General features: G+C 37.5%; 1 protein-coding gene across 7 annotated transcripts in view; it reads right to left on the reverse strand.

Moving 5' to 3' along the window:
• Window positions 1-391: 391 nt before the first annotated feature.
• TCAIM (T cell activation inhibitor, mitochondrial) overlaps window positions 392-26113 on the reverse strand; it is a 34771-nt gene continuing 9049 nt past the window's right edge. For 2 of the 7 annotated variants that reach the window (XM_079116375.1, XM_079116373.1), the window contains 11 exons: window positions 24434-24503; window positions 23281-23416; window positions 20328-20481; window positions 15644-15896; window positions 11763-11885; window positions 8449-8546; window positions 8099-8190; window positions 5660-5892; window positions 4883-5014; window positions 2029-2265; window positions 392-938 (listed from right to left, as the gene is read on the reverse strand). In XM_079116375.1, coding sequence (XP_078972501.1) covers window positions 845-938; window positions 2029-2265; window positions 4883-5014; window positions 5660-5892; window positions 8099-8190; window positions 8449-8546; window positions 11763-11885; window positions 15644-15896; window positions 20328-20481; window positions 23281-23416; window positions 24434-24462 — 1581 coding nt within the window. In that variant the 5' untranslated portion in view covers window positions 24463-24503 and the 3' untranslated portion in view covers window positions 392-844. Of the gene's footprint in view, window positions 2266-3042; window positions 4035-4882; window positions 5015-5659; window positions 5893-8098; window positions 8191-8448; window positions 8547-11762; window positions 11886-15643; window positions 15897-20327; window positions 20482-23280; window positions 23417-24433; window positions 24507-26113 lie in introns of those variants that run through there. The other 5 variants (XM_079116374.1, XM_079116372.1, XM_079116376.1 and 2 more) reach the window with 4 other exon arrangements.

Genomic DNA, 26113 nt, shown 5'->3' on the forward strand with positions numbered 1-26113 from the left:
AAGCTGTGATCTGGAGCTAGGTCCTGCTGGAGACCATTTCTCCTTGAGGCTTTATAAATACAGGTGCTAGTTCTCAGTGGTTGGAGTTTTCCCTTTTACATTAAGTTGCCATTTTTTTATTCTGCCATAGTTGGAAAACTATTAATTGGACAGAATTGAAACTACTAGTGCCGGGCGCAGTGGTTCACGCCTGTATTCCCAGTGGCTCAGGAGGCTGAGGCAGGATCATCGTGAGATCAAAGCCAGCCTCAGCAAAAGTGAGGTGCTAAACAACTCTGTGAGATCCTGTCTCTAAATAAAATACAAAATAGGGTTGGGGATGTGGCTCAGCGGTCAAGTGCCCCTGAGTTCAATCCCGGTACACTCGCCCCCCCACCGACCACAAAAGAAACTACTAGTAATTGAAATATCAGCTATCTGGTTGATGTAGGTATTATTTATTATGTAATAATGAGTTCTGAGACAAAATCCAACTCAAAACATTAGTATTGAAGATTCTATATTAGTTAATCTTAAAAATGGCACAATCCAAACCTAATTTTCCAATAAATACTTTGAGGAATTTTTCACTCCCATTATTTGGCTCTGGAAAATCTTTACTGGCAACACCACTTATTTTATTAGAAAACAAAATCTGAATATAAGTTGTTAGGCACGAATTAAAAGGGATGATGTACACAATTACAAACCAATACTACTTTTGAACACACATTTGCACTGAAGTTGCTTAAATATTTGATGTTTTATATAAATTTAAAACATACTTCAAGAACTCACTTTAACGTCTTTATGTTCTAATGCACTATGGAAAATAATTCCTTTCTGATTTCTAGAGCAGTAAGAGTCATAAAAATGGTGTCCCAAACCAGGATTTACCTTGTTCTCTTGAGAAATGGGCTGAGAGGTTCTGGATCTGGTTAAGGAATCTCAGGGGAGATCTGCAGGGAGAGGTACAGAATTTAGAGAACTGGTGTCTTTGCTGCGGACATCATAACCCATTTGGGGTTAAGTTATTTCTAAGAATGAGAGGTGCCCTAGAGAGGCTTTAACCTGGCCAGAGCTAGAGAGGACTTCCAACACTGGGAGGAACTGGACAGTGGGGGTTGGGAGGGGAGGGAGAAAGGCTGGAAGGCCTGAACTATTTTATACTTGACGCTGCTTCCTAGAACCCTCTGAGAAGCAAGCAAGGATTTTCTTGGATAGTATTTGCCCATGAAAACTAGTTAGAACATCATTGAATGAGTCAAAAATATCTGCTTTTTGGTTTCATGCTACCAAGAATTACAGTATTTATTTTTTCTGGGGACTGAACCTAGGGACTCATGCATGCTAAGCACGTTGTCTCTTGATGAGTTATGTAATCCCAGCTCCAACGTTTATGACTTTTTAATGGGTAGGAGAAATTATGGGTTTAAAACTAAAGTCTGCCACTGAAGATTTTTAATAAACATATCACACTTCTAATACTATAATAATAATATGTATTTGTTTTTTTTCCCTTCTATTCTTTATCTTACGCAAAATTTGGTTATCTAATTTTTGCTACCTACCAATCATCTGTTTTGGGTATCAACCATCTGTTACTGAAAAATACACGTGTATACATCCATGAGATGGAACTATGAAAAGCAGTGTTGTGGTACATGTAGTAATGGCTCCAGTACTACAGAGGTGTACTGGGTATGGGGCCTGTTCATACTTACATACATACTTGTTCAGCCCCAAACCAACATTCACTCATATAAAAATATATGACTCAGAGAATCCTTCATTATATATATCACTAAAAATATTTTCTTTCACTCTAATACCATTTTACCTAGTCTTGTCAATCAATATCATAAGAATAGGGGATAAAACCTTTTTAAGACAGGTTTCCTTGAAGAAATTAATTTTTAGAAGTATACTTTTAAAGCAGCAGTTAGGAACTTTGTTCTTGTAATACATAAATGATACTGTCATATCAAACGATTTAAATAAGTTTAACAGTTTCTAATCTCTTTAAAAAATAAAAGATTGCTGTGTTACTTCATGGCTTCTCCATTCTTCCAATTCCAAGGAATACAAAGGTCTCCATCTTGCATAACGGAGTAAAAATGTGAAACGCAGAGGTGCATCCCATGTAGATAAGGCAGTGATTGTTCTAGAAGTCTCTTACAACAATCCACCATTTGTATACTAGAAATGCTGGGCTCCTTATATAACTTCTCCAGAGAAAATTTCTTTGTTGAAGCCTGTATCAATTCATTTTCAATAACCTTTAACCTATTATATTGAGAAATAAAAGTAATAAGGCCATAAGTTATAATTACATAAGAGAACATAAAATATAAACATATTCTTACATACTGGGGATGTAACTCTCTAAATACTGAAAATGACATCCATAAATGTCAAATTATAATGTTTAGAAGACATGACAACAGATATCATGTAGTACTTGGGTTATTTCCACAGGTATCTCTAAAAATATTTGTTCAATCTTTTTAGCAGTAATGGGGTAAAATTAATCAATGCATAATTTAAAGGGATCTTATTCTTCCTCATCTAGTGGCTGCTAGTGACTGAAGAAAGTAGAAAGTAAAGAATACAAAACTCCCAGCTGTAGGAGCCACTTAAAGTTTACCCATTGGGCAGTAGTGATTTCTGAAGATCTCCAACCAGCTCATAACAAAATCAGGAGCTGAGGACATGAACTCCTCACTCTCTCCCATCTCCCCCAGCCCCACTGGTTTCCTCCCCTTTGCCTGAGGTTCCACTGTCTCCCCTCTGGCTCTGTCAGGGCTTCAGTTAAGGCCTACAAAGTAAACAACTCTGGGGTAGAACTGGTGTCTTGGGCTCTAGTGGGGGCTGTGGGGACTTCCACCTTGCTCCACCCTCGCCGCTGTACCTGGACTGATACACGTGTCACTTGGGAAGTCCAGCTGACAGGGTAAGGAAGACCTTGGGAGAGGCGTCCCAGGAAGGCGATGTGAGCACAGTGGCCACGGGCCAGGGAGGGAAGCATGCCCAGGGAGCTGGGGAGACAACAAGGCTGACGGGGCTGCTGTGAAAGGAGCCAGGCAGGGTCCTAGAAGCGGAGCTGGCTGGGGGCAGACGGGCCCTGCAGGCCCAGCCGGGGAGGACTGTTCTGCCAGGTTCACTTGGGATGAGAATGACTGGGGTGGTGGGAGGGGACATACGTGGAAGCTTGAGGACCACGTAGGAGCACCACCCAACCATGCAGACGTGGTCCAGGTGCGGGGGTGGAGGATGGAGATGTGGTGGGAATCTGGATATACTCTGAGGAGGGGTTGAGAGGCCGGGCCAGGGGTCTGTGAGGATGGGCCAGGAATCAGGAGAACTCCAGGGCTTTCATCTGCCTGAGTGACTGGAAGCTCAGGAGCAATCACCAAGACCAGCCTTTGCGGAGGGCTGCCTAGATCTGCTTCCCAGGCTTCGAGCAGAGGAGCAATTCAGAAGAACCGTCCCACCAACACAAACGCTCAACACCGCTCAGGAAGCAGGATGTTCATAGGAGAAGCTCTGACTGAACTGTCACCAATTCCACAAACAAAATGGAGAGATGCAGTTTTTTCATTTTATTCATAAAATGAGTCTCTTATCTCCCATTAAAGGGACAGCATCACGTTCTTAGCTGCCATCCTTTCTCTTATCTCATGAGCCTAGCTTTGGACAGAGGCAGTGTGTCAGGACCGAGTGTGAGTGAAAGCTTCTCCGGGGCATTGTCAGCTGGCCACCACCACTTCTCTCCCTGCCCTCCTGGTCTCTCTTGAGACGCCCCTCCCCAACAGGTGCACAGTTGTTCTCCTCAGCTTCCAGCCTGCTCCTCTGCCCTGGCCTTCCCTTCATCCCTCGTCTAGAGCATCAGCTTTGGCTCTTCCTGCTCAGCTCAACCCTGTGGTTCAGCTACCACTCCACATTTCAGCTGTCACATCTCCCACAGGGAACGTTCTGGGAAGACAAGGGCCAGGTCTTCATCTGTCCATGGTGGCTCTCAGTTCCCAGCACACAGCCGTCAAAATAAACGGTGGCTGAATGAACCAACGAACACACACTGGGCAAACTTCCCCACGGAACATCTTTGAAACAACGACTATCTTTTGAATTTAATACCCTCCTTTCTTCACAGCAGACACGACAAACTTACTGGGCAGTATCTTACCACTCAAATCAGGAAACTGCTGGCTATCATATGATTCCTTCAAAGGTGCAAGCAACATAAAAAAGGCCTGCTTATGAACTAGAACGATTTTATTGTCAAATTTCTCAATGTAACTAAAATGCAGATGAAGTTCTCTTCATATCAGTAGTTTAAAATTTTTTAGACAATAAAGATTCCTGTTAAGTACCAGTCACTTTCCCCCTTGCTGCCATTCTTCCCTCTGGAGAATTTCTAGTGGATACTCTTGTTCTTCTGTTCTTTAGTTTTTTTTGTGGTACTGGGGACTGAACCCAGGGGTGCTTTACAGTAAGTTACACCCTCAGACCTTTTTAACATTTTTTTATTCTGAGGGGCCTTGAACTTTTGATCTTCCTGCCTTAGCCTCCCAAGCCACTGGGATTACAGGTATAAGCCCTACTTCTCAAATTGTGATATGATTTAGGTTATTATGCTTATAAAACAAGCCACATCCAATCTCTTGTGGGTGGGGAATAAAAAATATGGAATACCCACAGATTAGTCAATTTCTGAAGTTTCATACTGTTTTTTTCAGTGCTGGGGATTGAATGCAGGGCCTCACACACACTAAGCAAGTGCTGTACCAATGAGCCCAGGCCCTGTTAAGTTCTAATGTCCCATATTTGTGAATTCTGAGTGTCTGATTCTTTAAAAGCCAGAGTGAACCCCGTGACTTCACAGAGAGCTAGCAGTACTTACTCCTCCTTTCTTTTCATGTTCTCTCTTGCCTGCTGCACTTTGGTGTGAATAAACCATTGGAGATTTGCTGGGTCACAGAGTACTGGGATGTTGAAATGGCCGAGTTCATGCAAACTTGGAGCATATCTGTCACTGCAATGAAACATATATTAAGGGAAAATCACTGACCCCTCCACTCCCTGCCAGAGAACTGAAAAGGAGTTATCAAGAAAATCCACCTTGGGCTGGGGATTTAGGTCAGTTGGTAGAGTGCTTGCCTTGCAAACACGAGGCCCTGGGTTCAATCCTCAGCACTGCAAACAAAACAAAACAAAACAAAACAAAACAAAACAAAACAAAACAAAACACTGACTTAAAACCTCCAATGACATTTTATTTGAACTACCGAGTACTTCTGAGCCCCAGGCCTGTCCTCTGTAAAATGGCAGAAGCAACCTGTTTCATGGGGAGAATGAGAGATGGAGCAAGAATGCATTTCAGTACCCAGCACAGAGCAGGCATAGTACACAGTGTGGGTGACTGGCTTAATCCTGTGAAGTTCTCCACACCACTGACTTTGCCCAGCAGGAGGCGATATACTCAAAGAATGTTCTAGAGATTCAAATTCTTCAATGCTCTCATGTTGGCTTTTGTCATGTGTAGAAAGGGTTGCTAACATAGTAGTGATGTTCTTTCTTTAATTCCTAAGAACCACACTGCAAAATAAAATAACTTAATGCTCTTACACACACAACCCACCTAAGGGAATCAATCAGCTGGTCTGTTTCAGGAGTTTACCTGTTCAGGATCATTTGTAAGCCACGGAGACTCCGCGGGTGAAAAGGTGCCCTGCTTTTCAATAGCCTACTATAGAACACGTTGAGAAGAGAGTAATATTCTTCAAGTGTCAACACTGGCTGTAATTCTTCGATATAAACGACCTGTATGCCGCCTAGCAGACTGCTGATTTGATCTTCTAAAAGCACCAGCCTCCTCTGTAGATCAAAATAACTTGGCAATCTTTCAAAAAGCTATAGGATTAGGGAAAGGGAAAGATATTTATTTTTATGTTACCATAATAACTCAACCTCAGCATCCCAATAAACAGCATTGATAATGTTTAAGAAGAAATTTATTTTTCTAGAAGGAAAATTAAAGTAGAAGAAAAAGATTTAACAGAATGCTGGAATATTTATATTCAAAACAAACCACTGTAGGTCTAGAGATTAGGTGACTAAATGGTATAATAAAGAAGGCTTTTAAAAATAAAGTATAGGTGTGTATTTCAACTCCACGTCCATTTCTTCAAAATTTACTTTGGGTCAACTAAGTTAATTAAAAGCAATAAATATTATTGAGCACCTACTGTGTTAAGCACTGTACTGGGTATTGTAAGAGTCTGCCCCTTTTGCCAGGGTCTCACAATTGGGGTGCAAGGAAAGAAAGCAAAGATTCAAATCTGGTGAACTCTAAGTGCCACATCAGGGTGTGTGGATACAAAGGCATTCAAGCACGGGTTTCCAAGGACGTCTGATCTGATCAGTCTTAAAGGTAAACAGGATTTAGGAAAGGTGGGTGTGAATGTGGTTTTAGTGTGAACATGATTTCTCCTTTCCGTAGTATAAACGTACAAGAGGATGATCACTAGGTCAAATGCTGAGCACGTTTACTTTCCTAAGAAAATGCCGCACTCTTTTCCCAGAGTGTCTCCACCATTTTACATTCCCAACAGCAAGGCTAAAGGATTCCGTTTTCTGCATCTTCAGAACCAGCATTTGGTGGTGGTGCTCTTTTTCATTCTGACCACTCTGGTGTGCAGTGATGTCTCATTACACTTATTGTTTTGCTTTTTTGTGGTGCTGGGGACTGAACCCAGGGCCAGTGCTCTAGCCCTGAGCTGCGTCCCTCATGCTCACTGTAAGTTTTGATGAACTTCCCTACTGGCTAATGACGAACATCTTATGTGCTTGTCATCTGTACATCCTCTTTGTTCTTTTCATTTCTTTTGCTCATTTTCTAGCTGGACTGGCTGTTTCTTGTTTTTATTGCTGGGTATTGAGAGTTCTTTATGTATTTTTAGATACAGAGTTTTATCAGATACATGGTTTGATTTGAACAGCTACTTGGGCAAAAAATATATGCAGATGGCAAAAAAACACATGAAAAGATGCTCACCGTCACTTGTCATTAGAGAAAGGAAAATTAAACTCATGAATAGTACCACATACCTATTAGAATATTTAAATTCAAAATTTGAAATTAAAATAAAAAGATGACTATCTTTAGGCATTTTCTTAAAAAAATTAAAGTACCTATGACATGCTCCAGCCATTCCACTCTAGGTATTTACCCAAGAGAGAAAAAATAGATGTCCCATATTTGTACACAATGCTTATAGCAGCTTTTTTGTAAAAGCTCCAAACAGACCAAACCCAAAGTCCAACAACAGGTGAATGGATTCACAAACAGTGATACAGTTACATTATGGCATAATACACAGAAATGAAAAGGAGTAGCTCTAAATATTTGTAACAATATGGAAGAATCTCAAAATAAATGAGCAAAGGAAGCTGGATGGAAAAAGTACATCTACTCTATGACTCCACTTATGTGAAACTCTAGAAAATATGAACTAATCTTCAGGGAAAGAATGCAGCCCAATGGTTGCTTAGGGAGGGAGTGGTGGGGTGTGGGGAGGGCTCAGAGGGTCACGAACATCCTTGTCAGGTGATGGACATGTAAGCCATCTCAACTGGGATGTTGGGCTCACTGGCATATCCACCTGACAAAAATAACTGGATTATATATAGTAAACATGTAGTTTACTGAATGTCAATTATACCTCAATAAATCTGTTAAAAACCCAACAACAGAATGCAGGCTTGTAGGCTGGGCTTCAGAAAAGACTACTTAACATTACCAGACACAAACTGCCTTGAAAATCAGTCTTCTCTCCTAAGTATGTGAACTACAGAATACTGAGCACCTGACTGGAAGACAGCTGGGGCCATGGTTTAAGGTTTGTTAGTACAGAGCAGGGGTGCACCTGGGAGGCGAGGTGGAGGATCACCTGGGCCCAGGAGATCGAGACCAGCCTGGGCAACATAATGAAACCCATTTCAAAAACAAAAAAAAAAAACGAATGAAATTCTGTTAATGCATGTCATAGCACTGTTCAAAACACAAGTAAAGGAGTGACGAGCCAAAGAGATTTTTTGCTTCCCGGTTCTTTCTTACCTTTGTCCAGTGGTGATGAACATCCATGGTTCCCAGCATAACATGGCCCACTGCACTCATGCCGGAGCGGTCTGTAAATATGATGGTACATCCTGGTGAGAAAACACAAACCCTGTGGTCATGGTCCAGAGATACTTCATTTTTTTTAGCCCTGTGCAAATAATCACTTAAATTTAGTGTATAAACTTGGGATTAAAATCAGGAGCAGCTTAAAGATTAATTTTATGCCTCTGCATAAAATGATCAGATGTAGAAGTTCAGCTCTGATAAAGTCACTGAATTTTCCGCTACAATTTATAGGTATTTACAGTAGCTAAATGATACTGTAAAAGAAAGTGTAAAATATTTACCTTTTGCTTTCTGAAGTGTTTCCAAGTTCTGTTGTGCTAGGCGTCCTAAACTGTGCAGCTGGCTACAGCGGTGGGCGATGCCCCAGCTCCTCTGCCACCTAGATCAACAGGGACACAGGTGCATTAGCAGTTGGCACCCCTGAGGGGAGCAAGCACTCACCCCAGATGACACACTCCTGAGAAAGCCAATGAATTTCTTTCTGAAGCAGGGACACAACAAGTTTTAATCCATCTCACATTACCAAAGGAGATTTTTTTTTTTTGGTATGGGGGATTGAACCCAGGGACACTTAACCACTGAGCCACATCCCCAGTTCCCCAGTTCCTTTTTTGTATTGTATTTAAAGACAGGGTCTCACTGGGTTGCTCAGGACCCCACTAACTTGCTGAGTGCTGGCTTTGAACTCACGATCTTCCTGCCTCAGCCTCCTGAGTTGCCGGGATTGAGATGATTTTTAAAGAAGCAACCAAGTGGAACATAAAAACGTTACCATCATTTTCAGGTATCCAAAGATTTAAAATAAGCAAATGTACTCCATTGTTTCTATTTTAAAATAAGAGCCTGGGGCTGAGGGTTTAGTTCTACAAAAGAACATGTACTTAGTGTATGAAAGGCTCTGAATTTAATCCCCTACACTGCTTCATGTACAAACAGAGAAACAACATGTATCCCATTTGTTTACAATAAAAATAAATTTTTTAAAAAAAGGATGAAATGGGGAAGACTGAAAAAAATCTTCTTCACATTGTACAATGATGATGATTTTGTTTCAGATTTAAGTTCTAATTAGAGATTAGAATTTTTTTTTCTCTCTAAAGAAAATGATTGCCTAGTGACACCACATAATCACTAATTTTATAAGCTAATATTAAGTCTCAGTGACAACATGGAACCTGAAATTGAAATAATGTCACAGGGATATATTCATGTAAATATAAAGAGCACTGATCTTAATTGGCACCAAAAATCCACCACTGGATTCTAATTCTGCAATTTATCAGCTTCATGACCTTGAACAAGTTGCTCTCAGCCTTCCTAAGGTTTTGTACAAAGTGAGGACATTTCCTACTTCATGGGTTGTATTCATCAAATGAGGTCATATATGTGAGAGAGTCAGGCATTCAAAACAGGCTTTCCAAAAACCTAAATGAATGAAATGTTCATTCTCATGAATGTCATTTCTCAATAATGAAATGTGTTTCTTTAAGCCTGTCTTTAAATACAAATAAAACTATGATATAATTTCAAAGAATTAACTGATTTTTTAAATTAGAAATTTAAATAATTTAATGTCAGTTACTTCTATTAATTAATAAATGGTCTTTCATATACACTGTTGAGAATTTAAAACTACGTCATTTTCACAATTTTTCCATTTGTTGGCATCTTGGCTAATTTTCCAGTAGGTGAAGTCCTTGTGACCACGGTCTTGATGTGTTTTGGTCTCCGAATGATTTTAAAATTCTTAAAAACTGAGAAACCCAAACAGCTTTTGTTTATGTGGGTTATATTTATTGATATTTGTGGTACAAATTAAAGCTAATAAATTTCTCTACAATATTGTAAAATAATGCTCATTTCTTTTTATGTTTAAGATATCCTTTCATTTTCCTAAAACCAGTTCACTTTGACAGATCTTTTAAAATTTACACTAGAAAGTTATTTTCATAAACTAATTTTTTTACCCTATAAGTTTATAAAAATGATCTTATAATTTTGTTTTTAGTTAAAAAAAAAAAAAAAAAAAAAAAAAAAGCCTATGTTACTAGACTGCTGTACTTTGGATCTTAGATAACCCCAAAAGGTCCATGTGTTAAAGGCTTGGTCCCCAGCTCTGGAGATGGTTAAAAAAATTTTTTTGCACCAGGAATTGAACCAAGGGACACTTAACCACTGAGCCACATCCCTGGCCCTTTTTATATTTTATTTAGAGACAGGGTCTTGCTAAGGTGCTTAGGACCTCGCTAAATTGCTGAGGCTGGTCTTGAACTTGCAATCCTCCTGCCTCAGTCTCCCAAGTTGCTGGGGTTACAGGCATAAGACACTGCACCCAGCAGGAGGTGGACTCTTTAAGAAGTGGGACTGAGTGGGAGGTCTTCAGCTCTCTGAGACCCCAGGATGGACAGTGAAACCTGCTCTTGCATTTTCCTTTCTTTTTTTTGCCTCTTGGCCATGAGGCAAGGATTTCTCCTCTACCATACGCTCCCCGTTATGGTGCTGCTTTGCTCCAGGTCAGAAGCAACAGACCAATCAATCGTGGACTGGAAACTCCAAAATTGTGAGTGAAAATAAACCTTTTCTCTTTACAGCTGATTTATCTCAGGTGTTATGGTGATGGAAAGCTACCACACAGACTGTGGAATTAGAAGAACCCCCATAATCAAAGCTTGACCTAAAAACTACTGATGTGATGGATTGATAAAAGAGCAGCCATGGGGCTGGGGCCATAGTTCAGAGGCAGAACACTTGCCTGGCACGTGTGAGGCACTGGGTTCGATCCTCAGCACCACGTAAACATGAAACAAATACAATAAAGGCACACTGTCCATCTACAACTACAAAAAAATTTTAAAAAAGAGCAGCTGTAAGCATGCAAACATCCAACACAATGTGAGTCTAAAAGCTGTGCTTTGAATTTTCTTATAAAATGATGTAAGCTATAAAAAAGGTGACATTATGGTGCCCAAATAGTCACTGGATTCGATATAAAAATACCGAAGATGAGGGTTGAAAACAATAAGCAGGTTACCATGAAAAGTAACAAAGACATTTTGTACATCAGAGTGAGTGACACTTCCAGGGTTCTAGTAACAGAAGTCCCAGGACAAGATCACCTGATCTCTTCCTTACTAAGAGCTGTTAAATCTAGTTTCAGAACAAATTTCTACTATGTCTATATAATTTCTAAGTTGATGAAAACCTATTTAAAAAGTTGTGCTATACATGACATGAAACCAAGAATATAACATCCATTTCCTCTCTCCTGCCCTCATTTTAGATTCAAATACCAATCATACACAATAAAAATTACTTTATGTATTACATGTATATGGAAGGATATTTTTCTTACAAACCCATCATTTAAAAAACTTTAAGCATTATGCCCAAAGTGCCATAAATTAAGCAATACTTTAAGAAATTAATAATAGTTTTCTTATACAGATGAACAACTGATTATGTTCATAAGAGGTCAACTGAAAAATATTTAACTATCAGAATAATTAAAGATATAAATATTTAGCTGCTGTCAAGCTTTACCAGTCAGTGATTTGTGTGTACTTTAATCTCTGAATTAGGTTTCCTTTTTAATTACCTAATATCTGAGAGTTGCAAGAGATTAGACAGGTCCTCTTTTAAGCGATCCAGCTCTTTTCTAAGGGGCAAACTATTCTTCAGCTTTTTAACAGCACTTTTCCCATTGTTATCTAACCAGGATCTAGAAAGAAAGAAAAAAGAGATACACGGTTTGCAATGCTAGTTATAAAGTAATCATTTCTGCCATGAAAAGACATGTGTTATCTTAAAGCAGCTCCAATGTTACACTGAGTTTTCAGTCAAACCTTTACTTCTAACAAGCCTATTCTTCTAGAGAAATATCTACTTCCAAAACAAGCTGCTTGGAGGACTGCCAGTACCTGTCAAGTCACATTCTAATTATGACAATTTCCTTTATATACCATAAAAAAATAAATTTCATTCACACCAAACCTGTCACTAGATTTCTGGAGATGGGATCATTTTTAATAAAGTAATTCTAAATCTTTCATTTAGGTTTGCTGCAGCATTCGGGAGTCTGTATTAGATCCTCATGTCAGCCACACACACTTGAGAGCAGAACTAATAATTAAACAGCAAGTGAGCAACTAATGTTATGGTAGGGTTCATAAGGTGTGAAGGTCAAACTCAAAGGACATATCCAGTGACACCAGTGACATTAGGAAGTGGTGCACCTTGATGAAGAAACTTGAAAATATTCATTTGTGGATTGTAGCCTGGTGGAATTCAATTTCTCCTCTTATTTTAAGCTTGGATTTCAGTACCCTGAGCTCTCAATGCATCTTTCCTCATTCCTCTATCCAAGTCCTTCCACTAGTCAGCCTTCCCAATTTAGTTCTTCACAAGGTCTCCCAAAACACCTGCTCCTCCCAGGTGGGTCTTCACTACCCTGGTGCTCATGTACACCTCCTTTCCTTTTCATCTAACTAACTGCTTAGTGTAAGTCTCAATTCAACTACAGCAGCTGTGCAATAAAATAGGCTTGGTAGAAAGATATTCTCTAATTCTTATTTCTTAAAATTTTTTCTTATGAGACTACTGAGGAAAATATATCAAAAAATGCTTTAAGAATTAGGAGGAGATGGCTTTGAGAAAGGAAGCTGAAAGGCAGCCTGTGTGGCCTTCCAGAGAACAGCACCGCCCACTGGAGACTTTCTCATTGGGTGCTCTGAGTATGGTGGCAAGGGTGTGCTTGTTGGTGCTCAGGGACTCTGACTTCCCAAGGGAAGTCTGGAGAAACGAAAGACCTGGGTAGAGCCCTGTGGGCTGAAGAGCGGCTGCAGGTGTGTGGATGTGGGTAGAATAGCAAGGTGACTCCAGGATGGAGTTTCAGAGTCCTTGATATAGTGGTGGGGTAGGGTCTAGGCATAGGTGTGCAAGAGAAAACTGCAGGAGAGGGAAAAAACAATCTAAAGAGTAAACAGACATGTCACAGACCCTGTGGAATCCATCAGCGACAGTCACATAATACAATCATGCTGCAGAACTCACAAGTCCATCTCAAAAACACCTGCCAAAGCCCTCAAACTTTCCTTCACAGTCACTTTAAAGGTTTAAGATGTTGTGATCTAAAGCATTTAGAAAAGTATTCAGTTTAGAATCAAACAACTCATTATGTATTTATCAAACAAACATCCTGAATATATGATATTGCATTGAGATGTGGATATAAGGAAATAAAGTTCCTGCTGTAAAGGAAGACATATCTAATAAGGAAAAAGAGATAAAATGAAAACAGAATAAGAAAACAGATTACCAGAATAGAGGAAGCAGCAATTAATTCTTCCTGGAAGGTTCTGAAGAACAAGTGATGTATGACCTGGAACCTAAGAGATGTATCTTGATTTTTTCAGGTAGATAACTAAAAGGGGAGGGCATGCCAATCATGCAAATATATAGAGACTATAAGACAAATCAATGTGCTCAGATTGTATGATGCCTGGATAGGGTCAGGAGATGAGACTGAAGAGATGGGGAAGGAGGAAGCAGACCATGGAGGTTCTTGCATGCCAGGATAAAGAACTGGGACCTCATCCTCCAGGAAAAGGTGTCTAACATTTTTTGACTCATGAATTTGCCATAGCAGTTAATGATACTTCCTTTAAGAATATTAGCAAACAACTTCTCACTTTTGGATGATGTATGATAAATAAGAAATTAAATAAAAATAATTTATATCACTATTATTAGAAATTGCATTACAATTTTCCAACCTTTCCTCACTTATTAATACATGTTATTCAATTTACTTTAAATAATGTAAGAGAAAGCATAATGAATGAATTATCAAATGACATACCATATTTGGTTTGGGGATCAAAATGTCTTAAAGTGTAGGTTGAAGGGCTGGGGGTGTAGCTCAGTGGTAGAGTGCTTGCCTAGTATGCACAAGGCCCTGGGTTCCTTCCCCAGTTCCGCCACAAAAAACAAAAAACAAAAAAAGTATATTGAAATATAATCTTTTAATTATGCATTCATGACTTTAGAATTCTTACTCTTAGTATATAAAAATCAACTAGTCTAATTTAATAATTTTGGTTAACAAATTTTAACTATTTGGGAGATAAAAATGAAAGCTCAATTCACAAAGACTGTTTTTCTAGCTCTGGCCACAGAAGATCAATAGTAATTAAGTATGTGGAGCACCCAGAGGCTGGTTTCTAAAAAACATTCCCTACTAAACAGAATCAAGACTTCTAGGAAAAATGGCTGAACCAAACAGTGGAGCAGGGACAGTTCAGATGTGTTTGGAACATCTCGATGTAATGGAGTATAAGGAATGATGGGGACATAGAAACCAGTGAAAAGGGATGATATTAAGGAACATTTGGCAACCAGGGAATTATTGTGATTCAGGCAAGAACTGTCAATGAGTTAGAGGGTAAATGCCTCTAGGGCAGCTGCCCTTCAGCCTTCCCTTCTGTTTTTCCAAATCAAATTTCAAGCTCATCAACTTCTATCCTACTCTGATGCTCTTCACTTTTTATCCTTCTTACTATCTCATTAATTCTGGACTAAAAATATCACTCCCAATCCCATGTTTTCATTTCAGGTTTATAGAAAAGAATCCAAACCATTAAAATTTAGGTTTAGGGAGGCAATTTATTCATTAGTTACACATATGGACAAATATCATGGCTGAACTCTTACACATGTGCCTCAGATGCACACCTGTCTCTCTTTCTGGACTGGTCTCTGCTATCTTCCAGTCTCCTCAAGCCTTATTTGGAATCTCGATGGAGAACAAGTGAGGAGTTCTGGAGTTAGTATAGATAATCCCCACGAAGCAGATACTATACCAGTGGATAATTAAGGCTCATTTCCTATACTGCAGCAAGTCAGAATCCCTTGGTAAACCAATGGGTGCTTTAGATACAGCCATAAAAACAGAATGTGATGGATCTTCATGGAGAACAGCTTTCTCAAAATACATTAATGGTGGTTTTGCAAATGAGACATGCCAAATGAGAGCAATATTTTGTATCTAGTTTTTATAATTAAAAACAGTTTTTCAAATAATCTATAAGATGACATTTTATAATGCCTCCTTGTATTTTTTTTAGTGTGTACACTATTAGTGAATTCTTCAAAAAAAAAAACAAAAGGAAATGTTCAACATGTAAAGAAGCTTAAAAATCTTTCTTAGTCTTAGGTATAGTATTTTTCCATCTACTAGGTGCAATTTGAATAGAATTTCAAAAACTTAAGATAATCTCTTACATATATTTGGAATCAAAAGACTAAAAAAATGAAATACAGTTGGAAATATTTTGGCAATGTTAAGAAACATAAAGTATCTTTTTCATAATGGTTACTGGAGTAATGATCTTGTTAGGATTTGTTTTCCTGAAAAATTAGACTTGAATTTTAAACATGAACTACAAATGGCAGTTTAGTTAAATACAAACTTTTACATACGTTAGGGTTGTTTCTATTCTTGAGACTTGTTCAAGGTCTTCATCAGGGTCCTTGAATCCAGTAAAGGAGTAGTAAGACCTGTCCCACTTGATGGGCCTGTCAGACATCCTTTTAGCTTCTTTGAGAGGCTGAGAATGCACATTAGTATTCATGCTTTGGATATGTTCAACAGATAAACTGCAGGAGTTGAGAATATACAATACTGTGCTTAGCAGATCTCTGGTGTGCAAAGTAAATTTGACTGCTCGAAATCCTAGAGAATATAATTCCCCCAAACAAATTAATACAGATGATTATTTGCTTTAGCTTAAATTTTTTTCATGCAACATTTATAAAATCAAAATCTTTTAGAACATTCCATAACTGATTAAAATTCATCCTATTGGTAAATCATCTGTGAATGGGAAACTACTGCCTCTCTCTAAAATTAAATAATGCTGCTTTTTCCTTCACAAATTCCTTTAACATCAGCTTCCTTTTCTAGTTTAGTGACTAAACCCATTCCCACCCAGGAAGGGGTTCAAAATATCTTCAATGCTGCCTGTGAATGTGGTCTCTGAACAGATAGGAAAGCTGCTATATGAGCAGATGTCCACCACAGTCTAGTACAGAGAGCGAGCATGTGAGCTCCTGTGGTGTGACAGTGGCTCAGGTGTGAAGGGTAGGCTGTCTAGTCTCTGTGGTTACAGAAACCACCTTGAATTTTCTCTATGAATGCAAGGGACTGTCCTCTTACTTGCCCATCCAACTAGCTAGTAACCTAGTATTTTTAGTAATGATTAAAAATTACCTAATTGTTGGGCTAGGAATGTAGCTTAGTGGGAAAGCATTTGCCTAGCATGTGCAAAGCCCTGGGATACATCTCTAGTACTGCAGGAAAAAAAAAAAAAAAAAAAAAAAAAAAAAAAAAAAAAAAACTATCTAATTGCTTAAAAGTTAGTGCTTTTACAGTCTGATTTTGGGTGAAGGTTGAAGAACTAAATTGTTAAGTTGTCAACAGGAAATCCACAGGGTTGTTTTCTTCCTTGGTCAACACTGGCTACTTCAGAAATGTTCAAGAGCTACACACACTATTTCCCTCATTGCAGAGTTCTCCTGGATAGTGCTGGTCTAAACCTTTTCTATGTGCTTGTGTAATATAATATGTATATATGTTATATATACATATGTGTGTGTGTACGCATGCTTACATGGTTTACATAGTTCATTTTTAATATATAAATGATGTCAACCTGGATATATTATTTTGAACTTGCCTTTGTCACTTAACGTTGGCCACCCTTTTACATCTGTATGTATATATCAGCCTCATTCTTTTTAGCAGCTACATACTCATCCACTTAATGACTATAGCATAATTTATTTAATATTTCCAATAGTGATGGACTTTTAAGTTGATTTTGGTTTTTCACCATTCCACACTAGACTGAAATGTATTTTCTTGTCTTTGCAACTGATGACACACACCAAAACTGAAATCATTCTCAGAGGTACATATTCTGTTTGCCAGACTTGTAAGAATACAGAACATGCAAACTAAGAATTTTAACCTGACCATTTGATAATTAAGTGAGAACTACAGGCAGGAAAGTTACTCTACTTAGTGAAGGAGGAAAGGAAAACTCATTACCTGCATTGGAGATGAGGAAGAAATAGTTCTTCCTTAAAATAGCTAAGTCAAGGAATAAATCTCATTTTCTCTCTTAATCTTTCAATTTATCATTTAATCCAATGAAGACTGCTACACACAGAGGACTGCCTGTATCACAGTAAGCATGTCTTTAATTGTGCAGTGAATAATACCTAATTATTTCAGTTTGCATCTGAAGACTGAGGCTAAGTGTTTTAAAATTTTTATTTGTTATTTTTAGTTATACATGACAGAATAGTATTTTGACATATTATACATACATGGGCAGTTAAGCATTTTTATTGGCAATACATATGAATTATTTCCTGGGCTTTCCATCCAACATTTTTGCCCATTTTTAATGATGATCTGCTGTGTTCTCTTTGATTTGTATGAACTCTTTATATATTACCAGTATCTTTTGGTCGTGTATGTTATGTGTTCTCCCATTCTTAATGTTTTTTAAGAACCTATTTTTGTTTAATAAATAGTTGAAAATTAACCATTAACTGAAAGTACAGGATTTTTGTCTTTATGTGGTCAGAGTTGGCCACTGTGATTTGTTTCAGCATTATCCACAGAAAGTTCTCAGTCAATCCTTTACATTTCAATAAAACTTATTTTAACAATAAACCTTATTTTATCATGGGCAACCAAAAAAATGTGGAACTGAAGAAATGACTAGGCCTTCAAGAATTTCAATGTCTTGATAATACATATGGTTCTTAAAATTTCCATGATGAAAAACCACTAGTAAATGTTTTATCTTACTACAATTTTAATTACCAATGAAAGCCTGATTAATGATTTTTAGTGTTCTAAGAAAAAAAATTGATTTTAATATTTTAATTGGATAAAAATGTGAAAGAAAAATGTTTAAAAGCTTTGTCAAAGTGCCAAATTGTGTCATAAAGGCAAAGGCAAAAATGAGTTATAGCAATATTTTTAAAGAAGAATCAATAGACAGTATGGTTTAAAAATCACACCTCTGGACTAGGAATAAGGGAACATTAGTTCTAGTATCAGCTCTGCCCCTAATTTGCTGTGTGGAGCAAAGTTTCATTCTAGGCTTTCAATTTCAGCTTATTCTTTAACTCATGTACATTCAATATTTAAGCTAGTGGTGGTAGGGGAAGTAGTTGCTGTAGACCTGAGTGTGACTCCCCTGAATACATAAAAATAGACTGAAGATACTATTTTTATTTATTTTATTTATTTATTTATTTATTTTTGTGGTGCTGGGGATATGAACCCAGGGCCTGTGCTTGCGAGGCAAGCACTTTACCAACTGAGCTATCTCCCCAGCCCCATATTTTTATTTTAAGAACTATAAAAAGTGCAATTTGCTTCTATAAATTTCATACGTTTTCTTGAAACCTAAGAATACTGATCATTATTAGTATGATGTTTCTTCAATTCCTAGCGTATTTTTTTTTTTTTTCTCCTGGTACAGGGGACTGAACTCAAGGTGATCTACCTTTGAGTCCTTTTTATTTTTTATTTTGAAACAGGGTCTTGCTGAGGTTGGGCTCAAACTGTCAATCCTCCTGCCTCAGCCTCTCAAGCAGCTGGGATTACAGGTGTGTGCCACTGAACCTGGACGATTCCTAGACTAATCTTGATGCTGACTAATAGGAACACAAAAATTTGACTGCTTTGTTTGAAACTAGCAAAAATATGTCTCTCAAAGACATATGAGAGTCTCTCATGGCTAAGAATGGCATATTTACAATGGTTTAAACAAATAATGATTATTTATACTTTCAAACAGAATTGTATCACTCAGAATGATAAAGTTACTATCTATTATTATTCACAGCATTCTTCAGCACAGCTGTTCCTTTACAAAAGGGCTATGGGTTGATTTTTTCTCCCTGGGTAATGAAGAATAAGGGGTGATTTTAAATAAAACTCTAAAAATCAGAGGTAGATGGAGAACTGTCAAGAAAAGGAATTTGTGATTCTTGATCTCTCATATTCATCACGGGAGAAGAAAAGATTGAAGAAAATACAGCATGAAATGCTGGTCCCTGAAGAGGCCAGGTGGGAAGCCATCATCAGCACTAACTCTACTCAGAACTCATTTTTAAATGGAGCCCTTCCCTTTTCACCACAGGTCCTGGGCACCTCATGAGCATTAAGCAGAAGTGAGGGATCTCTAGGGTTAGTGGTCTCTACACAGCACTCTGGGGTCTTCGCCTTGATCAAAAACACCCTGAAGTTAAGTTAAAGTCATGCAGTTCGTCACTGGCAGAGTTAGAAACAGATTCTAGTCTCAAAAGACTTACTAAATTCTGAGTTGTATCACAGTTTGTTTAAAAAAAAATTATAGTGTATTTTCTAATTGTTTTATCCTTTACTCACAAAGACCTCTCAGTAAATCTTCAAATAGCTTTAAGGTTATTCTTAAAAAAAAAAGGTTATTCCCTCAAGGATCTCCAAAGAAGACAGATATTATTAGCTATATATACTTGGAGAAAGGATAGACCTTTAAAGCTCTTTACCTAAATATCTGCCCCAGTGAAGAATTACTAATCACAACTAAAACCCTGACAAAACGTACCGGGAAGAAGGCTGTGTTATGGTTGGTTAGATTTTTAAAACGGCATGAGGTGGGAATTCAGAGACCTGAACTCAAGGTCACATACTATCTCTGGGGTCTTAGGAAAGTCACTGAACATTACTAAATTACAACTGGGCAAGTACTATCAACCTCTTAGAGTACTGTGGGCACTAAATGAGAGAATGAAAGCTGTAGTTTTTAGAAGTGTAAATTGTTACAGACATGCTTAACACTTAAGACAACACTGAAACAAGGAGACAAAATAGGTACTTTAGTTTTACAGACAAGATAGTTTAAAAAAACACAAAAAATGGCTTATCTAAAGACATGCAGTTAGGAATAGAATCTAACTCTAGAAAAACAATCAATTAAGTGATATTGTTTTTCAGTGACCAAGGCTTCAATCCAAAGGTATTCTGGGCAAGGTCAAAATTAATGAATGTATGTAACATGCAGCTTGCAAGGGACACACTAGAAATAAGACCACGTACCGGGAGAACTAAAGGGTTCCTGGCCATCAGAGGGGTTCTGGTCTGTTTCTCTTACATAAAATGTAAGTGGAGTTGGTTTCAAAGACTTGAAGCCTGGTTTCTGGAGGTTTTCTAAGTAGACACTTAATCTCTTAAGAGAATTTTCATTGATTTCCTGGAAAAAAATATGAATGGCATTTACACACAAAATAGAAAAAGACACAAGAGAAACCGTATCTAACCTTTTAAACACTATTGAGGGCATTTAATAATCTAGTACAAAAAATTGGGATTTTTTTTCTTTTTCTTTGTGCGATGCTGGGGATTGAACCCAGAACCTTGAACATGCTGGGTAAGTGCTCTACCACTAAGCCACATTCCCAGCCCTAAAGAGCTATTATTTAGTAGAGTACTAGGGAATTACGATGAAGACAAAAGTGATATAGAAGATATCTAGGAACTGCTATGGAGTGATTTCAAGCATATATTGTTATGTGAAGAGAAGAGATGTGCTTTAGTGAAGGAACAGCTCTACATAAGAATGGCATAAGTAATTGTGCTTCTTGTTACTCTAAGCCTCTTCTCAGGCACAGAGTGTGATTTGAAATTAGAAATAATCATTGTTTATTTTCATATGTTGAATTTATCATAATATGTTCTTCACTATGTGAGTCCATAAGCAAGTCAGGTACATTTTCTGCTGGTGTGATGAAATCTTCCTAATTATTTTTGATACATGTTTCTATTTGTTGCCAAGAAGAAACAAAGGGAGACTAATCCTGAAATCAACAAAAATGACACTCTACAGGGAGTGAACAGAAATGGAATAAAGGAGATGGGAATGGAGGCAAGACTTTTCAGTGAGCTCTATATTTAGTTTTGACTTTCAAAACTTATAAATGTTTTACATAGTTTAAAATTAAAAAGGATTTAAAATAACAACTCTGCATCAGTGTGAGATCCTGGACCTTGAGCCTGATGTTATGACCAGGTGAGACTTGGGTCTGATTCCCTTAGAGGGACAAGTGGGTCCTGTAAGAGAGGGAAGGCTGGGCGAGTGTGTGAGGACAAGTGAGTGAACTGCTTGCATCAAGCTTGCATTTCAGTGAGGGGAGAAAAAAAACAATAAACTTGACAAATAAGGACACAGGATACCTGGAAAAGAAAAAACTAAAAACAGAAAAAGCACTGCAGTGTAAGGAGGAAAAGGACTGCAGGAGGCAATGTGGGGTAGCAATTTTAAATCGTCTGGGAGAGCCTCACTGAAAGGTGATGTTTCAGTGAGAAGTAGAGGGCAAGCCATATCTGAGACATACTGAGGAAGGATGCTCCAGGCAGAGGGAGCAGCTCATGCAAAGGCTTGGCACAGAGAAGGCACTCAAAAATACAAGGTGGAAGAGTGAGAAAGCAAATTCAGAAGAACAATTAAACTCCAGGCACAATTTCAGGGTGCTCTAGATCATACTCAGGTTTGGTGATTTGCTAAACCGATTTGCAGAACTCAGAAGAGTACTTACGCTCATGACTATGGTTATTACAGAGTAGGATGGCAGATTAAATAAAATCGGCCAGGGAAAAGGAACATAGAGCAGAGTCCAGGAGAGGCCAAGGGCAAGTTCCCAGGTATTTTTTCACAGTGGAGACAAGATTCACAGATGATGCTTAATCCCCCAGCAGTGATACACAGGAAAAACGAGAAGCGCTGCCCATCAGGGAAGCTCTTTCAAGCCTTGGTATCCAGCATTTAACTGGGGGCTGGTCATATAGTTATGTGGTACCCACATTACTCACTTTGGTTACTGAATCTTTAGCAGACCCCAGTGGTCAAAGTGATACTGTGACCCAGGGCCACAGAGGAGGAAAACATGACTCACACTTTAGCATAAACTATGTGGCATGGCTGACAGTTTCTGTCAGATGGTCTTATCCTACAGTCTACTCTCATCAGGCAGGACATTCCAAGGGCTCAAGGTTCATCTTCTAGCACTAAAGCCAGGTCTCTGGGGTGTGCAGGGCTTAAGCAACTCAAGTTCACTGAATTAATCCTGTATAGCACACAGAGGCTGAGATTTAAAGATACATTGGAGATGACACTCAACCAATATTAGGTTCATTTTTTTCCCCCAGGTTTAGAAACTAAATTATTAAAAATTCCCCAAGGTAACAAGTATCTTTCTGTTCATTAAATTTACTAACTACTTTGAAAGATTGTGACTTTGTGTGGTCAACATATGCTGGAAATAGCAATAAAGATATTTTCCTAAAGCAAAGAAGTAAAACTGATATTCCACAGTGGAAAACTGATTTTCCACTGTAGGTATCAAAAGAGAAAAAAAAAAAAAAAAAAACCAAAAGTATTAATTTTCAAGAGTTTAAGTTCCTTTTCACGTTAAATCAGGATAAATTAATGAAGATGAAAGGAACCAATGAAATAATTCCAAAGCATTTCACTTTGTAATCCTATTACCTAATGTTAAAAAATTGACTGTCCTAAGTTTATCATATGTTATTTTTCCTTATCCATTTGCATATGTTAATGGATATTGTAAGAAGGTGGTCCTAAAGCAAAATTATTAGGGTATGGCAAAATATTTCTTATAACATCCTTATAAACAGGATTGACAATTGTGTTTTATTTTAGATCCCCAATTTTACTCCAAAAACTGGTACAGAAAACATGACTACAAATACTCCAGAGATTACATGGCAACTTTATGGCCTGTATAGAACAATGACAGTTTTCATAAAAAAATCATTATGTTTCCAAATCCCAGCATTTAATTTTTATTAGTTTGAATTACTAATTTGTTAGTATTTTCTATATTTCAAATTAGATCAAAACACTAATTATATCACCATGACAGAAAAATCCAAATTTATAGAACTCTCTATATTATCAGAGTTAATAAACAAATATATCAGAGGTTAATAAAACAAATATAGACAACAGGTTAAAAAATAAATAAAGGTTTACCCTTTCTCGGGGGTGCTGTCCAAAGAAATCTGGATGAACTGCAAAATAGAAAGGCCTCAAGGCATTGACGGCTTCTGCTCCTGATAAAGCTCTGGAGTAGTGGAACCAATGAGGGAGAATCTTCTCTAGACAGAACCTTTTAAAAAGATGTGGCCTAATTACTTTGAGCACAGACTCACATCCCCAACATGGGCATCAACAGTCAAGTGACTGCGTGGGAAATATCAGAGAACCAAGATAGAAACCTTGTGGTTTTCTGAAATCTATTAGGTTTCTGAAACAGTGGTTATAAATTCCTCTGATTTGATATGAGAAAATATTAAATAATAAAATTTCACTAGTCTAATTTGAAATATTAATTGGTTCATGGCAAATGATAATTTTCTTCCTCAGGAGAAAAAAAAAAAAAAACCTCAATATCCAATAGTGCAATTTCTTCATAATGAAAATATTTTGAGAATTATAAAGTTTATAAAGAGAGGGAAGATGTCTTTTAGTTAATTTTTTTATTACTAGCATGCTAATAACATTATTCTAGTTGAGTAACTTAACATTCTAATTCTGAAATCTTGGCATAATTCGCCAGGAGGTATGGTACCCATTCCCCACAGAACTCTCCCTCTTATAGTCTCATTACAAAGAGTCATTTCTGCAGGGTGCATGCCTCTGATCCTACCTATCTGGGAGGCTGAGGCAGGAGGATTGCCAAGTTTGAGGTCAGCCTGGGAAATCCTGTCTCAAAAAAATAAAAAGGGCTGGGGATGTAGCTCAGTGGTAGAACAGCACTAGGGCCAATTCCCAGTACCATGAAATAAATAGTAATTTCTTCTTCTAAACTCTAAGGAAAAAAAAAAACAAAAAAACAAAAAAACCTATGTTCTCCATAGTTGAAACATAATACCATAAAGTGACTGTGCTAAAGAGAAAGGTGATCTTAAACTTTTCACACAAATATTCTGGAAGACAGTATTCTTTTTCACCTTCTGCTCTGAATGGACTCAAGGAGCACTCGGCTGTTCATGTGAACTTTCTTTTCCTTTTTTCCTTCCACCATAACAAAATAGCCTTAAAATTTGAAATTAACCAACTTCATAACTTCATAACTTCCACCCTTCTCCCCAATGTTAACTATAAATTAGACCATGAAGCTTACCTCCTCCAAGGTCTCAGGTGGCAGAACATTTCTGAATATATATGTATGTCAACTTCCAGGCATCCATTAACTGCTTGAAAAGTTAAGCAGAAGCCACAAATGAACAAATGGAATTTGCAATTAAAAATACATTGTCATTTATATTACCACCCCCCAAAATGAAATATTTAGGTTAGTCTAATAAAATATGTAAAAAATTATACAAGGAAAACCATAAAACTCTGATAAAAGAAATCAAAGAAATAAATAAAGGGAGAGACATCACATGTTCACGAAGAAGAGGACTTAAGGCATCAGATATTTTCGATTTGGTCTATAGATTCAATGCAATCCCAATCAACATATCACAAAGTTTGATTTTATGGATATAGAGAAATGGAATCTAAAGTTTATGTGAAGAGCGGAAGATTCGGAATCACCAACTCAAAGGTGAAGGAGAATAAAGACTGACACTACCTGACTTCAAGACTTACTCTAAAGATACAATAATTAAGACAGTGTGGTACTGGCAAAATAACAAACTGATCCATAGAATAGAAAAGAGCTTCAAAATAGATCCATGTAAATATGGGTCAACTGATTTCTCAAAGGAAACGAGGCAATAGAGCAAAGAGCAAATACAATAGAGCAAAGAGTCTTTTCAATAAAAGATATTGGAACAACTGGATCCATATGCGAAAGAGTAACCTAGACACAGAACTTACATCCCTCACAAAAACTGACTTAAAATGCATCATGAACTTAAATATAAAATGCAAAACTATGAAATTCCCAGAAGAATTCACAGGAGAAAGTCTAGATAACCTTGAATATGGATATGATTTTTTTTGTTGTTTTTAGGTAGAATACCAAAGGTATTACCCATGAAAGAAATAACTGATAAGCTGAACATCATTAAAATGTAAAACTTCTGCTCCATGAAAGCAAGTCGAGAGAAGATGAGCCATATGCTTGAAGTATCACATAGAAAAGATGTATCTGATAATGGATTGTTATCCGAAATATACAAAGAACACCTAAAATTCAACAATAAGAAAATAACCCAATTAAAAAATGGACAAAAACCTCGACAGACACTTCAAGAAGATATACCAATGGCAAACAATCATATGAAAAGAGGTCTAACATAACATGACATCAGGGAACTGGAAATTAAAGCAAGAATGAGATATCACCACACACCTAATTAAATGACCAAAATCTATGACAACACCAGTGCTCGCAAGGACATGGAGCTACAGGGGCTCTCATTCACAGTTGCACACTCACCAGTGGTGGGACTGCAAAATAGTACAGCTTGCCAGTTTTTTAACAAAACTAATCATACTCTTACCATCCCACCCAACCATTATATTCCTTGGTATTTATCCAAATGAACTAAAAACTCATGTCTACACAAAATTCCACACAGATATTGATAGTGGTTTTATCCAAAAATTGGAAGCAACAAGTATGTCCTTTAAATAGGTAAATGGATAAACTATGGTACATTCAGACAATGGAATGTTATTCAGGCTAAAAAGAAAGATGGTATTAAAACACGTAAAGACATGGATGAAACTTAACTGTGTATTAGTAAGTGTTAAAAAAAAAAAAACCCAAATTGAAAAGGCTATGTATGATTCCAACTCTATGATATTCCAGAAAAGGCAAAAGGATGGAGACAACAGAAAGACCAGT

The sequence above is a fragment of the Sciurus vulgaris genome (genome assembly GCF_902686455.1).
Source record: "Sciurus vulgaris genome assembly, chromosome: 16".
In the NCBI taxonomy this organism is placed as follows: Eukaryota; Metazoa; Chordata; class Mammalia; order Rodentia; family Sciuridae; genus Sciurus; species Sciurus vulgaris.